The following is a 17549-nucleotide window of genomic DNA, read 5'->3' on the forward strand; positions in this document are numbered from 1 at the left end:
CATCTAACATAAGTGTGTTTGATCTTAACAACATCGGTGAGCTCCACGTGGGTAGACATCCACTTGTGGGTAGACATCCATTGTGAAGAACACTTAGCACAGTGCTCTGGGTGTGCGGAGACCGAATCCTGCCTCGCCACCTTCAGGAAGACAGGCGGTCGTCATTTCAAAGAGAAATGGGACCTTGCGCCCCTTACCTGATGAAGCAGAAGAAACAATCTAGGGAAAAAAATCCAACTGGACAAAGATTACTTCCAAAAAGCCATATGATGAAAACAAATAACACTGTTGAAAATTGGCAAGGAGGTAGGGGAAAAGAAAGTGCAGATGGTCTGGTTGGAGTCGGCTCCAGCAGGTGGAAAGCAGGCCTGGTTCTTCTGCTACCAGGAGGGCTGTCGGGCGTGGCATCCTAACCGGCTGTACACAGCGTGCCTTCCAACAGGAACCACGGGAAGAGCATTGATGGTGTCTTTTTCTTTCCTTCCTTTAGGATTGGGAGCTCCGTGCCTCGTCCCAAGCTGTGTAGCTCTAGAGGGTCTCTCTGTGTAGCTCGCAGGACCGGCCGACCCTGTGGTTCACATTCTGTTTTTCTTTTCCCAGGTTCTACATAGAGAGCATTTCCTACCTGAAGGACAATGCCACCATCGAGCTCTTCTTCCTGAACGCCAAGTCCTGTATCTACAAGGTAAGAGCCTCGTCCTCCTGCCCTGGTTGGCACTGGAATCTGGAACTCTCATCTGAAGCTGGGAGAGAACCAGACCACGGGCCACAGGGTGATGCTGTTGATTAGAAGTAATTTGTACATTGATGACTGTGGGCAAGTGGAAACTTCTGGAACCAGAAGGCAGCGGCTCTGTAATGTGGCTTCTTTCCATCCCTTCCGTCTGTTTCTGCTTCTGGGGGAGGTGCTTTTTAACCTTATTACAAGTATGGCCGGTGTACTGTCAACTTAGGCATGGCAAATGTGAGTGAACTCCTTAAAACCAAAAAAAATGTATTGACTTTTTTTTATATGGCTTGCCAGCATCAGCCCTAAAGAAAAATGCTAGTAGTAATTTCAGTGTGACAGTTTTCTTTCATGGTAAAATACCCAGAAATTTGCCATCAGAGTCACTTGTAGGTCTGCAGCTCAGTGGCATTCGGTATATTTCACGTTGTTACCCAACCATCACCACAGTCCATCTCTAGAACTCTTTGCTTTGCAAATCTGAAATCTTACACCCATCAAACAGTAATTCCTAATCCGCCCTCACCGTCCCTTCATTCCTTAGCAGCCACCATTCCACTTTCTGTCTCTTCACATTTATTCCAAGTCCCTTGGATAAGTGGAATCGTAGGGTACTTGTCATTTGTGTCTGGTTCACTTCACTTAGCATTGTGTCCCCAAGGTAGCGTGTATCTGAATGCCTTTCTTCTTCACAGTCAAATAGTATTCCATCATGTGTCGACAGACATCTTCTTTAACCCCCTTGTCTGTTTCCACCTTTGGTTATTGTGACTAATGCTGCTATGTGCAGGGATTCACAGATACCTCCCCGAGGCCCTGCTTTCAGTTGCGTTTGGTAGGTGCCCAGGAAGGAAATTGCTGGATCATGTGATAATTCTGCCTTTCCTTTTTTGAGGAGCCTCATACTGTCTTCCATAGCAGCTGCACCGTTTTATGTTCCCACTAACAGTGCACAAGCATCCCAGTTCCACATCCTCACCAACACTTACTCTTTTTCTGTTGTTGTTTTTCTTTTTTAAATAATAACCATCCTAATGGATGTGACGTATCACCTGATTGTGGTTTTGACTTGTATTTCCCTGATTGATAGGGATTCTAGGGACCCCCTGGAAAGGAAAGGAATGACCTAGGGAAGAAGAAGCAGGTGACATAACCCTCCAGGAGCCCTGAGGGAGGGGGGACACGGGAGAAACATATACCATGTAATCTTCAGATGTTGTTGCTTCTGCTGCACTGACCTGGTTTGAGCACTCTGCATACTTCTGTGCAAAACAGGATACTTCAGTGTCAGTCCTCTGATTGGTTCACGTAGGACATCTCATTAGCATACACCTCCACCAATCAGGGAGAACTTCTTGCCTTAGAAACAGATAAAAGTCCAAGCCAGGCAGTCTTGAGATGCAGCTGGGGGCAGGCCTCCAAGCTCTGCTCACTACTTCCTTGTCCGTGTGCCTCATTCTCCATGGTCACGAGACACACCTCAGCGGATCTGGCAGAGAAGAGGGCCGTTGCACAGAGAGCTGCTACGTGAGAGCTGTGCCATTCCTGAAGGCTCTGGTGCAGAGAAGAATCCGCCGCATCTCTCCTGGACAAGACGCAGACCCGTGACTGGAGCCGCATGCCCCTCCTGCCCTACTCCTCTAACACCGACCCCGGACCTCCTGCAACACAAGGACTCCTCTCGGTGTTAAACATCTCATGTGCTCGTTGGCCATGTGTGCATCTTCTCTGGAAAAGCACCTACTTGGCAGACAGTTCTTAACTGATTTAGTTGCTTGCACAGCATCCAACTCCCCTTGTGTGCGTGTAGTGTTTCCTTTCATTGGATAACCCCCAAAAGCCCACGTATCATTCTGCTGCACCCACACCTCTCTTGAGGGAGAGGGGCTTGTAGAACCTCACCTGACTGAGAGCCACTACTGGGGGAACATGTTTATAGGAAACCCCCACTCCACTGGCCAACCCCAATGTGCGCATTGTCTTAATCCATTTTCTGCTGCTATAACAAAATACCTGTGGCTGTTAGAGGTTTACTTGGCTCACGGTTCTGGAATATTAACAGCATGACACCAGCATCTGCTCAGCTCTGGCCAGGGCCTTGTGACAGATGACATCACAGTGGCAGGAGGGGTGTGTGCAGATGAGACTGGGTGCAGAACACGGCGTGGCTTCAAAGCAACCTGCTGTCGGAGAACAAATTCAATCCTTAGAGCTGCAGCCCTCCCTGCAAGGCCAGCATCCATCCATTCACAAGCGAAAACCCCCAGGACCTAATCACCACCCCCACAGTTCCTTCCACCTCAGCACCCCTACCCTGGGGCCAAGCTTCCAGGACAGGAGCCTCTGAGGGCCAAATCACATCTAAACCATAACACACGTTGTGACTCAGGGATGCAGCCCTCAACATAGATCTGCCTATTTGCAAGAACAGAGCAGAACAGGTGAAAACCTGCAGTGGGCTTAGGGCTGATGCTTTGTGCGAATCTTCAGGCACCTTTTGAAATGAATACTGCCTTGTATCCCTGTTTTCCCAATGAGGAAGATGAGGCTAGGTGAGATTCACCCAGAGTCACCTGTCTAATGAATGGTGGCATCAGTCTGCATTGGAGCAAGTGGCCTGACTCCAGATTGCTGGGCTCAGCTGCGGGGAGGTGTGCTGCTCCCTGGAGAGCAGCGTCTCCTTAGAGTGGAGGTTGCCCGTGAAGCACAGAGAACTAAAGCCTAGTACACCTGTTGGTAAAGTGGCCAGTGGGTGGACCCCAAAGAGTCTAAGGAGGTCTTTCAGCCTCTATTTTCATTTTTAACAAAACATTAAGAAGCCTGGGGATCATGACAACCTGCCACACTTAAACACACACAGATAGGAGAGAGAGAGAGAGAGAGAGAGAGAGAGAGCAAGAGCAAGCTGAAATGTTCTCTGAGCCACCACCTTCCCTTCTGGAAGTACTTGAGCAGATTCATTGCACAGAGTTTCTCCAAGTGCAAAAATTCAGAATTATGGGTGGCCCAGCAGTGGACATATTCCCTGTGATCTGTGCAAAGCCTCACCTGGTGGCAATTTCTGAGCCAGGATATAAACTGGGCTTCGACCCAGAGCACCCTCACGACAGTACTTCTTACTTTTGCCAAATGAAGAAAAAAATCACTAAATGCAGTTCCAGATACTTGAAAATTCCTTTCTCTCCAAAAGCCCTCATTTTCTCTCTATTGAGTGGGAATAATAGAACCAGCCTTAATACCTCACAAACTGTAAGAGGATCTATGGGTTGTGGTTTCTCACGGATGTGAAGTTCAGACATGTAAAGTGAGCACTGTCCACCAGGTGGCAGACTCGGGCAGCAAAGTGAATGTCTGGACAGTCCTTGAACCCGTGAAATCATTCTCTAGTCACATAAGAGTTGCCCCACCCCTGGGGAACTTGTATAGACAGGGGGTTAAGGGAGAGGGAACGGTTTCTCCCTAAGATGGTTAATGCTGACCTGGAGCAGGACTTCATGGACGCTGAGTGCTCTTGAGATTCCTGGAAAAGAAGAAAGGAAGATAAATCCACAGAACCAAGTATTACAGACTTACCACGTTGGAGGTGAGGGTGCTGTTGGAGCGGACAGCATCCACTGCCTGCTGACCCGGGTGGAGAAAGTCCTTCCAGAACTCTGCACTCAGGCTTGGTCATCAGAACCATGAAAAATGATCCAAGGATGCTCTCTGACATTTGTGTAGGAGCCTCAGGGATCAAAACTAATATTCGCATTTGCCTAGCTTGACATTTAGTGTTTACTGAATTTCCTTCCTCTGTATGTATTATCATTTGGAGCCTTCAACCTCCGAGTGAAGCGGAACAGGAATCCTGAGCTTTCCAGAGGAGAAAGCTGGTGTTCAGAGAGGGTAGGTGGCTTAACTCAGGAAAGGCAGAGGACCGGCAGAGGTTGAAGAGCCGGGTGTAACCTGTTTCACATGGCCGTAAATACTAAATACGTAAAGAGGGTGGGAGGCCGTGTAGGGAGGCTGTGCAGGAGCAACCAGGAGTCTGACTTCTGCTGTTGGACACACTCGGGTGCCCTTCCCAGCTCTGACACTGGGTAAATGCAGCATGCATGGAGTCCTCCACTGTCTCCAAGCTCCATCTTCCTTTTGGATTAGACAGAGGTATCACAGGACCCTGAGATGACTCAGCAAGATGTTATTAGCAACTTGGATTCAGACCCAGTTGTTTCTCTTGGCCGTAGCTTTCTTTCTGCCACCCACACTGCCACCACCTTGGCAAGCCCAGTGGGCAGGGCCAGCCCTGAGCCAGTCATGGCGGGGAAACCAGAGCTTTGCCTACCCAGCCTGAGCCTCCTCCCTGTCTCCCGGGAGTGATCCCCACAGTGCATAGAATCCTGGGTGTTCAGGTGCTATAAGCTGCATGCCTATTCCTGCTTCTTTCCTGTTTCATTCACCTTAAAAAGTACTGATATTCACCTTCATCAATGTAAGGTATGGTGCACAAAAGTCACGTGATTCCAGAAGACCCCACCACCACCACCTGCCACCCAAGTTGTGCCATTTTGAACCATGGCAGCTGTTTCTTCTAGTATTTGTCTTGTGTTTTTCTAAATGATTGACACAAGGCAATAACTCCGTGGTTTCTCCACTTTAGATTTATTGAGTTCCTGTAACCATAGGCAAGGATTAGGGAGTCCCATAAAACCACCCACACTTGCCCATTCCCTGTGTCCTCCAGTACGATGGTAGCACGGTCATCAGCAGAACATTGCTATGACGAATTCTAGTGATATCCTACGGTTGTGGTTCCTTTCTCAGACAGTGTTCTGCCTGAAGGGGGTAAGCGCGTAGCTTTTATTTGCTTAGTGTCTGTGTACCCTTCACTTTCTTTCTAAAAGCTCCCAAATGCATAGGAATCAAGTGTACTAGATAATTCATCAGCCAGGGCCCCTCTCTGTTTTTTTTCTGGTTGCCTCTGCTGCCGCCACTGCTGCTGTTTCTCCCTCTTAGAGCCCTCCCTCATCCCTGTTGTCACCCTGGCGGCTCTCCCCCAAGATGTCGCTTCCCCAGCTGGGTCTTTCCTGGCCCCAGCTCTCTGTGGGGCCCTTGGTTCTCTGCATCCGGAGTCTGCCTGGTTTGTTTGTTTTACACCATTGTTTTGCTGGAGCACATCCTCCCGGACACCCAGAGAAAGCCCCTGGGGGAAGTGCAGTGGTTGGGTTCTTGCATGTCTGAAAGTCTTCATCCTGCCCTCATATCCGACCAGAACGGAGGTTTCTCTCAGAACGTCAAAGGTGTTGTAGACAAGCCCACCATCCTGGCCACTGTAGGTGCCAGCCCCTCCCACCGCACTGGGATCCATCAGGGTCTCCTCTCTCTCACCTGTCCATCTGGAGCTTCAGAATCGGGTGCCTGTGGTGGGTCTCGCTAAGTCATCATGCTGAGTATCCCACAGGTGCTTTTGCTCTGGAGACCTGTATCCTTTTTTAGTCTGGAAGAGTCTTTGTATTCTCTCTGATGTTGTCTACCCTGTTCTCCCTGCTCTCTCTTTCTGGAGCTCCTGTGAATCTGGGCATGGCCTCCTGCTGCTTTCTTTTTTTAAGATTTTTTGTATTTATTTGAAAGGCAGAGTTGGGGAGAAAGAGAGGGAGAGGGAGAGAGGGAGAGAGGGAGAGAGGGAGAGAGAGAGAGAGAGAGAATCATCCATCCGCTGGTTCACCCCCTATATGGCCTCACTGGCTGGGCCTGTGATTGTCCACTCGAGTGGAGCAGGAAGAAGTAGAAGGGTGTCCCTGAGCACCCATGTGGCCCAATAGCATTGCTGTCACCAGGGTGACAGGTGGCCAGTGCAAAGGAAGCTTACGACCAAGGTGGCTGCTGTGGGAAAGGCCCCTGGGAAGCCTGTCTGGGGTGTTGCGTGTCCCTTGCGGGGAGACCCGTGAGGATGCAGACCTCTCCTCCCAGGCTCGTTCTGCCAGGTCTCCTCTGTCTTCAGATGTGGCTCCTGTTGTCAAGGGAAGCGGCCCATCTGTCGGCCCCCGTAGGAGGCAGCGGGCTTGTCGTGGGAGACGGGAGCGATTGAGTGCGTGCGGATGCTGCAGGCTGCTCTGAGCTCTGCACTGGCAGAATGGAACCTCTGACAGCAGCTAGTCTTCGTACTCATTCCCCAGAGCCTTGCAAACAGCTGGATTCCAAAATGATAACATCTGTTTGCAAGGATTCTCCCAGTGATCGATCCTAAAGTTATCTGGGAAATAAAGAAATCTTAGCTCCAGCCCCCAGTCTTCCTTACATACAAGAGAGATTTTTGAAAATCTTGGTGCTGATGTTGAAAACCTTCTATTTCCATTTACTTCCAGGGAGGAGCAATTTGATACTGCCTTGATTTGAGTTCCCTGATGTGAGTGGCTGGACAGAGTAACCAGATGTGCACTTAGGAGTCTCATGTTGTAACTGCTGAATCTTGCCCTGGCCTGAAATAACTGATCACTTGCTCTTTAAGTCTGTTCATGGCATTGAAATTACACTTCACCTTTAGACTTGTCTTGTGCATCAGTGAAAACAAAGGTCACGGGACCCATGGCTGCCATCTGAAGACAGCTTCTTGGGGCTGGGGAAGACACTGGCTTCGGCATTTTTCCAAGTGGATTTTACAGTCGCCTTCCATAAGCCATCACTGTACTAGATGCAGGCCCAGTGCTCAGAAAACAGTTTTGAATGTTTGCTTTCCAATTCCAGGGAGCCAGGATTTGCACATTTCCTGGAAATCACCAAGGTTAGGGGGCCGCGCACGCATGCCCTGAGAGCAGATCATGATAGAAAAGAAAAAGCCCCAAATTCCTGCTTCATGTATGCTGATGGGGACGGGGTGGGGAAGGGTGGGGAGGTCTTGCTGAGCCTCCTTTTCCAAGCTGTCTGCATTGGCCTGGGAACTTCACCAGTAGGTTGAAATGATTATCCTTGGGCCACTGTGCCACTTAGGTCTAAATGCAGTCACTCCTGTGGATATTCACGTCCATGGTCTTTATCGAAGCTCTTCTGAGGGCTTCGTAAGTGAGGAGATGAAGTCACCTCATCTGTAGGTGGGGGAAACAAAGCCAAGAGCACAATCCCACGGCACTGCAGAGCCAACATAATCATCAGCTTCTGCCTCACAGAGCGAGTCCCATCTCTCGGTGTGGTTGGCCCGGGACTCATGCTTGTGACCTGCGGGAGGACAGAGAGGGATCTACCTTTCAGCTTTCCAGGAGCAGCCACACTGACCCATCGTCTTGGCTGTGCCAAGAGGTCTAAAACAGAGATCCCATGGGGGCCGTCATAGAGGCTGCGTGCAGTGGACGGTAAGAGAAACCCCGATCATCAGAACGAGTCACAGCTCAGTGAGTGGCGGGAGACAGACATGAAGTGACTTGACTCCTGAAAACCTGGCAGAGGACTAAGAAAGAGGAGGAGTTGTGCAAGATCCTGTCAGTCTTACCCTGCACCGCAGCCCCTGTTTGCCCAGGGCAGCTTTGTGTCGTTTGGATGGGTTGTGCAATGAGGCATGACAGCTCACACAGCGGCAAGAGGACAGGCAGCGAGCTGGACTGAGTGTGGGCACCGTGACCTACTTTGATGGCATGCACTGGCTTAGGGTTCTCCGGAGAGACAGAACCAGCAGGATATAGATCCACAGAAGGGGGTTCATTACCAGGGGTCATTGGCCCACGTGATCATGGGGGCTGTTGCAGTCTCTGGGGCATAAACCAGAGGATGGAAGAGTCTCTCTCTCTCGTTCTATGTGTAAAACTTTGCCTTCCAAATAAATAAAAATGTAAAGCTAAAAAAATAAATTTTAAAAAAGAATAGTAGCGAACAATTGGTAAAAATTCGTTCGGAAGACCCTGAAAGTGTTTCTGAGTGGACTACGCGGAAGTCATCCTCACCAGAGTCTTCTGAGCCTACTGTGTGTCCATAAATCAGCCATCTTATGCCACAGTTCCTGACCAGGCAGGAACGTTTTCCATTAAGAGTGTAACGACCACCACCAGGGCCCTCAGAGCCAAGAGGCCCTGCAGCTCTTGGGCTGTTGGAGAACATCTGGGAGGTCTCATGGGGCTGTTGGTTCGGAACACCAGCGGGCCCCCAGATGGAAATCGTTCTAAGAAGATCGTTAACCACTGTGCAGCCCATCAGTGACCTTGAGCCTCTTCCTTTCCCTACATCGTCACCTGGGGTGGAAAAATGCTGAGCGCATGCTTGGAGCATGAACACACACACACACACACACCTGCAGCTGGCCACCTTGTGTGTCCGTGCCATTTTTCAAAGATCAAAGGAAGCAGCACACATGGTTCCTGAATAAGGAAAACAGATGCCCACAGTGTGCAGGTAGCCAAGATTTCCCATTCTCTTCCGCCAGACTCTTCCCCTTGCCAGCAGGTCTCAGGACAGAATGATGACCCATCCAGCAGAGTCCTAGGCCAGATGTAGCTCAGCAAACACCCCTGTTGCAGCCTAGCCTCACCTGGGTCTGAGAGCGCTGGGGGCTCCAGTGCAGGGCTGCGGGCTGCCGGAGCACAGAGGACTGACTGGCCCCGCCAGCTTCTGCAGCTGGTAGCTGCCCATCCATCTTTTGTGAAGAGTCTCCTGCTCCCTCTCCTCCTTCCCCACTTTGTCTTCGGTCAAGGAGAAAGCCCGGAGCCCCAGGATGGTCTGGGATGTGTTTGCATGCACTCCAGAGGCTCTCGCTCAGTTCATTGTCTCTGCTTGAGCAGAAACACGTGAGAGAAGCTGCCAGAGAAGTCAGATGAGAAAAAAGATAGATGCATTTTCCCTGTTGGATGGCAGCACCTTTTGACAAGAGGATCCCTGGAAATATCTCCCAACCCTCGGCGGGGAGCTCGGTGTCCAGGTTGTGAAGTGCAATGGGAAATGTGTGGCGTGGGCACAAAGTTGAGAGCCATATTCTATCACAGTGAAATCTCAGATCACCAAAGAGGGCGAGATTCAAAGGAAGAAGCAGTATTATGAGCAAGAGGCATCAGGGCTTGGGCAAAGAAGTGATGATGCAGCTCTCTCTTAAATCGGAAGTTGCAGGTGTGAAGTGTGTGCAGTGCCTGGAACGCTTCGTTCATTCGTCCTTGGCCCTCCTCCTGGCCACGTTTTGGCTCTGGTTGGTTTTGATGCCTTCCCTGGGAGATGGGCAAGGTCAGGGAAGGTGGAAACTCCCCCCCCCCCCAGGTAAAAGTGCTGGCCCCTACTTACCCTGGGGACAGTTACGTGGGGGAGAGAAGGTGCGTGAAACAGGTTAGACATTGAATGGTGCATTGATGGCAGCTTTGCTGTGGCTAGTCCTGCATTACAGTTAATATTCACCACCAATCCCTCAAACATGTAATGGACTGTGTAAAATAAAAGACCTTCCTCCTTGGGCTCTGCCCCTGCAACCCCACCCCCCAACGAGTAGGGCATTTTATTTTACCAGATGAATCAAATAGTCAATCAAGACCTGTGTTCCCGCCTAACCGAAAGCTACTTTCTGCTGGTTGGGTTTGAGTTGCACAGTAGATAAGCTTCTTGGGGGATGTTAACCATTAGCCATCATTGGCCGCGTGCTGCCCTGTAGGGGTAAATGTTTGACAGGAGAGCACACAGTTCCAATAACACTAGGGGGGACCCCAGGAATGCATCCAGGAAGCCCAGCACTGGGAATGAGATTGACGTGGCGAGAGCAGAAAAGATCCATTGTGGAAACCCTGGCGCTCCAGAGTTTCTGTTAAATCATTCGTGCGCTGTTAAATGATTTACATTCCAATGGGACCTGGTAATCCCAGGTCTGCAATTCCAAACATTCTTCCGCATCCCAGCAGTGACAGTCTGTATCAATTATCGCAGCCAGGGAGCTCTCGGCTGGTCACACACAAAGAATGGCTGTCCCCCGTTCTCCCACGTGTTCCTGTTACATCTCTTAGCCTGCACTTCTCAGGTGGCTGGTCTGGGAAGCATAATTATCCGCCTTGGAAATCCTCAGGCCCCAAGGAGCCTAAATGATAGCCCTCCTCCAAGATATACTTGGAGGCTTGCTTGCTGTGAATTACAGGGGCCAACTATGGGCAGTCCCCTAACTCGATGCATTCGAGTGTGGTTTATAAGTCCGTTGGAAAGCTTTTTCCCCTTAAGCTGACTTGGATTATGTAGAGCTATTGCTCTTGAGCGTACATTGGCCAAAACTGAGACACACAATGGATAAGAGATTGGGGGCTGTTTCCAGCCCACAACTGCTGTGAAGGCCCTTTGATGCTGGGCAAGTCCTTAATGTTTTTGGATTTCCCTTCTCAAGAAAAGCAGAGGGCTGGGAAAACTGCTTTCTAAATCTCTCCTGGCTCTTTCTATCATGCATTCACTCACTATAGGCTCCCAGAAAAATAAAATAAAGTGTATGTTGGTGCAAAAATTTCTGAAATCTAGAGCTGATGGGGTGGCTTGGGGCTTCAGCCACTGCCACCTGCAACACTGGCATCCCATGAGTGCTGGTTTGAGTCCCGGCTGCTCCACTCTGCTAATGCGCCTGGGCAGCAGATATGGCCCAAGCTCTCGAGCCCCTGCCACCTTGGGAGACCCAGATGAAGTTCCTGGCTCCTGGCTGCAACCTGGCCTAGCTCTGGCTCTTGGGGCTATTTGAGGAGTGAACCAGCAGGTGGAAGATCTGTCTCTCCCCCTCTTCCTTTCCCCCTTCCCTCTCCCTCTCCCCTCCCCACTCTGTAACTCTGCCTTTCAAATAAATAAGTAAAGCTTTAAAAACAAATCCTGGAGTCTATGCATAGCTTTTTTTGTGGCATGCATTATTTTCATGAACTTTTCAAAGACCCCTTGTGTGTGTGTGTGTGTTTTAAAAATTCTTACACCAACATAAACTTACCTTTAATTGTGCTTTCCCATGAATTGTTTGAACTGCTCTTGTAGAGACAGACATTTGTACTTAAGGACAACAACAGAAGAACAGCATACCCTAAATTAATGTATTAGTATTGCCTGCTGCTTCCTGGATTCCCTTTGTCACTTAGCCTATGAGTGATGTATAATGATGAGTGATGATATAATGATGAGTGATGATATAATGATGTGCATGTGTAAGTCTATTAAGAGGATAGATCATGTGAAATGTTTTTACCACACACACACACACAACAGGCACACACACACACAAGAAAACTTCCGGAGGTGACAGATATATTTATTACCTTGATTTCATGGACAGTATCACAAATATATGTACATCTGAATTCATCAAATTGCATACATTAAATGTACAGGTTTTTTTTTTTTTACTTTTAATTATACCTCAATAAATCTGCTTAAAGAAACATTACAAACTAGATACATTTTGGGGAGGAAAAATGTATATTGGGTTTTTTTCCAAAACCAAATGGAGGTTTGTATTCTTTGAAGACCGTTTTCCCTGGATTACAATTAAATACTGGGGAGAAACACTAGTAGGGCAGAAGTATTTTTGACTTAGACTTTATAACGTTGCTGAGCAGGAGAACTTTCTCAGTGATGGGAATTCTTACCTGTGCTGACAGCATGGTAGCCATGAGCTACATTGAACTGCTGAGGGTGTGAAAGGACGGTGGCCAGGAAACCTAAGAACTCTCTTTTTAATTTTGATTTTAATTCTTCTTTAAAGAGTCACAATCCTAAACCGGCGCCGCGGCTCAACAGGCTAATCCTCCGCCTTGCGGCGCCGGCACACCGGGTTCTAGTCCCGGTCGGGGCACCGGATTCTGTCCCGGTTGCCCCTCTTCCAGGCCAGCTCTCTGCTGTGGCCAGGGAGTGCAGTGGAGGATGGCCCAAGTGCTTGGGCCCTGCAGCCCATGGGAGACCAGGATAAGCACCTGGCTCCTGCCATCGGATCAGCGTGGTGTGCCCGCCGCAGCGGCCATTGGAGGTGAACCAACAGCAAAGGAAGACCTTTCTCTCTGTCTCTCTCTCTCACTGTCCACTCTGCCTGTCAAAAAAAAAAAAAAAGGGTCACAATCCTATTATGGCTTTTCTTTCAACAAAACCTTGCTACTCGTTCTGAAATCACGCTTTCAAAGATAATGCAGTCAGTCCTGGTGGTAGCCAAGCTCTAGTGATGAATGAAGTCTGTCCGGTTTGTGGACATCTGGGAACTGGCCCACCCCTTAATTTCTCATCCAGATTTGAAGATAAGGCCTTGAAGATGGCCGTGTAGGTCTAGGACCACCGCCCCTTCCGGCCAAGAGCTATAAAAAACGATGTCAGTAAGTGTGTGAGACCAGGGGATTCCGAGCAGCGGCTTCAGGGACTGCAGGTGTCTGGGGTCTCCAGGAAGTCGAGAGGAGTCGTCGATCAGGAACAAGCTGACCCTTCCTTGCTGGTTTTCCCTTCCAGGAGCTTATTGACGTCGACAGTGAAGTGGTGTTTGAATTAGCTTCCTATATCTTACAGGTAAGTGGCTCCCTCCTCTTCTCTATAACCCAAGGCCATACACAGAAGGAAGAAGAAGTGAGACTTTCCGTGCATGGCCCATAGCCTTCTCTGTCTTTGGTCAGCTGAATGTTTTCTAGCCACAGGTTGGGAAGAGCTGCCAGGATCAGTGAGACCATGGCAGTAAATAGGGGCTTCTCATTTTACAGAATTCTGGGACCACCCAACTCTGTAAAGGCAAGTTGTATGTCTGACCTGAGCCTAGGAGAAAGGCCCTGTTTCCTCACTTGGAGCCAAGAGAATAGCTAGAATTGATCATCAAAGGGTCAGCTTCATGACCCCCTAGAAACAAAAAGAAAAGGATGTTAGCAAAAAAAAAAAATTACAGAGTATTAGCTGTAAGAATGGCAAGGTGAGTTGAAGTGATATCATTAATATATCCTTGCAACAAATGTTCAGGGAACAAAACTGCTCTGTTCACGGCATTATGCAAGAGCACTGAAGTTTCTGTGGCCCCAGGCTCTGGAATCCTTGGTATAATTGGGAAATAGCGCATAATACCAAACACAGCAACAAGTGGCACAAGAAATAGAGGTTTCTTCCGGCTACTTGTTTAGATTCTGAATTTTTAACCTGGAACAAGTTAGACCAGAGCCTAGAGGCGGAATCTTGTATTTTGTCATTGTGGAGTCACTTTCTTCATCTATGACTTTCAGAAGTTTAATTTCAGATGTGATGTTTGGGTAGCAGGTGCACCAGCTCCCCTTTATTTATATTCCTGTGGAAAATAGGGGCACAGCAGGTTAGCAGTCCACAGTTAAACTTAGCTCATTAAACTTAGCTCATTCACTGGGGAAGTGGCCCTGACCATAGAATTACTTTCAAGTTGGTAACTCTGGATTAGTGTGTTTCACTCATGTTGAATTTTTTTCTCTTATAGGAGGCAAAGGGAGATTTTTCCAGGTGAGTTTGCACAACTTTTTTTTTTTTTTTTTTTTTGGTTAAACATATATTCTGTTGCTCCTCTTCTGAAAGAAACTGTTCAACTTGTCCTTGGTAGAAAGACAGTCTACTCAATTATTTATTAGGGGCTCTCAAAAATAGTCAACTCATGCAGACACAGGGTCTTAGCAAAGGGGAAATTCTGCACTAACTCCAAACCGTGAGGTCTCTAAGACGCTGAGATCAGAGGCCGGTGTCCCCCACGGCCATTGTCCTGAGGTTTGCTGGGTTGGTCGCCTGCTTCCTCCTGGGAGCCTGAATTACTGCTATGGGGCAAATGTGGCTGCAGACAGCCTGACAATCCCAGCAAGTATGCGCACATCTGTTCTTTTCTCTTTTTTTTTCTTTTTTTTTGTCTCGGTTTAGTCCCTGACCCCGAGAAGACAAAAATACCACAGCCCATAGGGTAGTTTCGTTCATGAAAGTTTAAAAAAAAAACAACTTCTTTTTTCCTTCTTTCTCAGAATGCAGAGGAAACATAAAGCAGACTTACCTAGTGGGAACCTGAGAACGGCTTTAACAGCCCTATAGAACCGCAGGCTTGACACTTGTCATTCATTGCAGTAAGCACTGCCCGTTGGCCAGCAAGGCTGACACCCAGCTGTCTCTCCCAGTCATCACCTAAGCCTTCCCGAGTGGCCATCGCCAGGAGACCTGTGCTCCAGGGCAGACACTATTCTATGTCAGACTCCTCTGAGGAAAATCTAGACTAGCACCTTCTTAAGATTCAAGGCTTGTAGGCAAGAGAGTAGGCAGAGGGTCAAGGCATACAATTCTGAACCATCAAGAGGCAGTTGATAAATTGGTATGAAGATGAAACCATCATACTCTGCTCCACCAAGGAACGTGTGTGTGTGTGTGTGTGTGTTTCCCAGTGCTCTGGGGGATTGCACCTGTAAGTGCAGTCCAGACTACCTTAGTTGATGACCTTCCTGCCTTTGCCTTCTTTATCAAGTGTAGGCACTGCTTTCTAAAGTCTTAAGACCACCTTCTCTCTCTGTTCTCCCTGTGCCTTGTGAGATTTTCCAGCAAAGCCTGGAGCGGATGCTCCTGGTCAGGTATCTCAGCAAAAGCAAACATTCTTTCACAGTCTGAAACCGAGGTTGACAAACTGCTTGTGTAAGGACCCGATGGTCTGTATGTTGGCTTTTGCAGGCCACGTGGTCTGGGTCACAGTTACTCAGCTCTTCTTAAGTACTGAAGCAGCCACACATGACAGGTACATGAATGAGCGTATTTGTGTTCCAATAAAACTCGATGGATGTGGAACTTTGAGTTTTTTATAAATATCTCAAAATATTCTTCCTTTGATTCCCACCCCCCGACACACACACACACACACACGCATGCACACACATGATTTCAAAAAGTAAAAGCCATTCTTAATTCACGGGCCATACAAAAACAAGCAGAGGACTGGATGTGACCAGTAGGTTTGTCCCTGATCTAAAAGTCAGCTCAGTTTGCACATATTTGCCTAAGGAAACCTCTGGGTCCCCTTTGTTTGGGCTCCCCAGGCCTTTTGTACAAAGCAGAGGTAGTCACATTTCTGAGTAGGTAATGAATGACCAGAAGGAACCTTAGCTGGCGACCTTGAACTTTCTAGGTGGCCAGCAGCCACTTACCAAATTCCTCCACTGAGCTGTTTTCAGGCCAGAGAAACTTTTACTTTGTTACTTCCTTTTATTATAACTTACTTTGTCATGACCATAATTTGGGGTTGGAGTTTGGGGTTTTGATAAGCACAAGTCTATATCTCCTTACAAAGATTTCTAGTGTCCCTTGAAAAATGGTTTAAAACCCACAAATCCAGTGGATTCCAGTGTCTTGTCTACTCACTCTGAAGATACTTTCTTCTCCCTTTGCTTTTCACAAGCTCCAAACTCCGCTGTAAATGTTATTTATTTTTGCGGGTGCCCTGACAGGATGGAATGTGCACTGGGGCTGGTGTGATCTGGCCCCACAGATCCTGGGAACGCGGGGCCACAGGCTTTGCCAGGGAGGAGGAAGTGCAGGCCTGGCCCTGCAGCAGTTCCTGGCCCCGTAATGAGCTTGAGGAGTGCCAGCCTGTTGGCTGGATTGAAGATAGAAAGGGTCCTGCGTGGGCTTCATTTATCTGAGCGCTGCCTAGCAGGTTGTTTGCAAGAGCAGCTGTTGGGGAGAGAAAGAGCTCTCAGGGGAGGGGAAGGTCACACGGAAGGTGGGGTGATGTGTTCCGTGGGGATCCCTGATAAACCCCGTTTGCTGCAGCTGGCCTGTGGTGAGTAAAATTCTCTTTGGCGGTCCAGAGAAAGTCACCTGGAGTTCTGGGGTAACAGAAGTAATTCTCAGTCCTCTGTGGGTGCGCGTCTCTTCCCGCCAAGCACAGAAGTTGATCGCATTTGTTTTGGTGGTTGCATGTCAGGCGTGCTACAAGTCCCATTCTCCCAATGTAGAGTTGTCGGAAGCTGTCCTAGCAGCATGAACAGTCAGTATGTGACTGTACAGCCTTAGTTGTATTTAACTGAATGGCTTTGACTTATCGACATGCCTTGCACATGTAATAAAAATGACGTCAGTAAAATAAGAGGTCAGTGTAGGACACAGAGAGCCCTGGGGACAGCTGCTTCTGGAGGGCTCCAGAAATCTGTACCTCCACATAGATCCCCAAATTCCTCTACCAAATTAAGGTCATGAGAAAGGAGCAATTAAAATAGGTAACAGAAGTATTGCTTCTATGGCCTGACAATGTTTCATTCAGTGCAACATTTGTATGTAGAAAATCACAGCCTAGGGACTAATTCTGAGATATTCTAAGATCTAGGGCATCAAATTACCTTTTTCCAAAAAAAAAAAAAATATTTTGAAAGGCAGAGTAATGGAGAGACAGAGAGAGAAAGGAGACAGAGAGAGAGCGAGAGAGATCTTCCTCTGTTTGACTTCTGAAATGGCCAGGATGGTCCAGGCTGAAGCCAGGAGTCCAGAGCTCTATCTGGGTCTCCCTGTGGGTAGCAGGGGTACAGGTACTTGGTCCATCCTCTGCTGCTTCCCCAGGTGGGTTAGCAGGGAGCTGATTCAGAGACACGGCTTCTGGGGCTTGACTGCAGTACTCCCACGTGGGGGGCCAGCATTGCAGGAGGGACACCTTCACCCACGGCACTACAATGCCATCCCCCAAATAACCTTTTTTTTTTTTTTTTTTTGACAGGCAGAGTTAGACAGTGAGAGAGAGAGACCGAGAGAAAGGTCTTTCTTCTATTGGTTCACCCCCCAAATGGCAGGTATGGCCAGTGCGCTGCGCCGATCTGAAGCCAGGAGCCAGGTGCCTCCTCCTGGTCTCCCATCCAGGTGCAGGGACCCAAGCGCCTGGGCCACCCTCCACTGCCCTCCCGGGCCACAGCAGAGAGCTGGACTTGGAAGAGGA

General features: G+C 48.7%; 1 protein-coding gene across 4 annotated transcripts in view; it reads left to right on the forward strand.

Moving 5' to 3' along the window:
• Nucleotides 1-17549, forward strand: part of FRMD4A (FERM domain containing 4A) — a 342837-nt gene that overhangs the window by 222366 nt on the left and 102922 nt on the right. For all 4 annotated transcript variants that reach the window (XM_062210863.1, XM_062210861.1, XM_062210860.1 and 1 more), the window contains exons 5-7: nucleotides 601-685; nucleotides 13109-13165; nucleotides 14085-14107. In XM_062210863.1, the coding sequence (XP_062066847.1) occupies nucleotides 601-685; nucleotides 13109-13165; nucleotides 14085-14107 (165 nt within the window). The remainder of the gene's footprint in view (nucleotides 1-600; nucleotides 686-13108; nucleotides 13166-14084; nucleotides 14108-17549) is intronic.

Source organism: Lepus europaeus, chromosome 14 (genome assembly GCF_033115175.1).
Source record: "Lepus europaeus isolate LE1 chromosome 14, mLepTim1.pri, whole genome shotgun sequence".
NCBI lineage: Eukaryota > Metazoa > Chordata > Mammalia > Lagomorpha > Leporidae > Lepus > Lepus europaeus.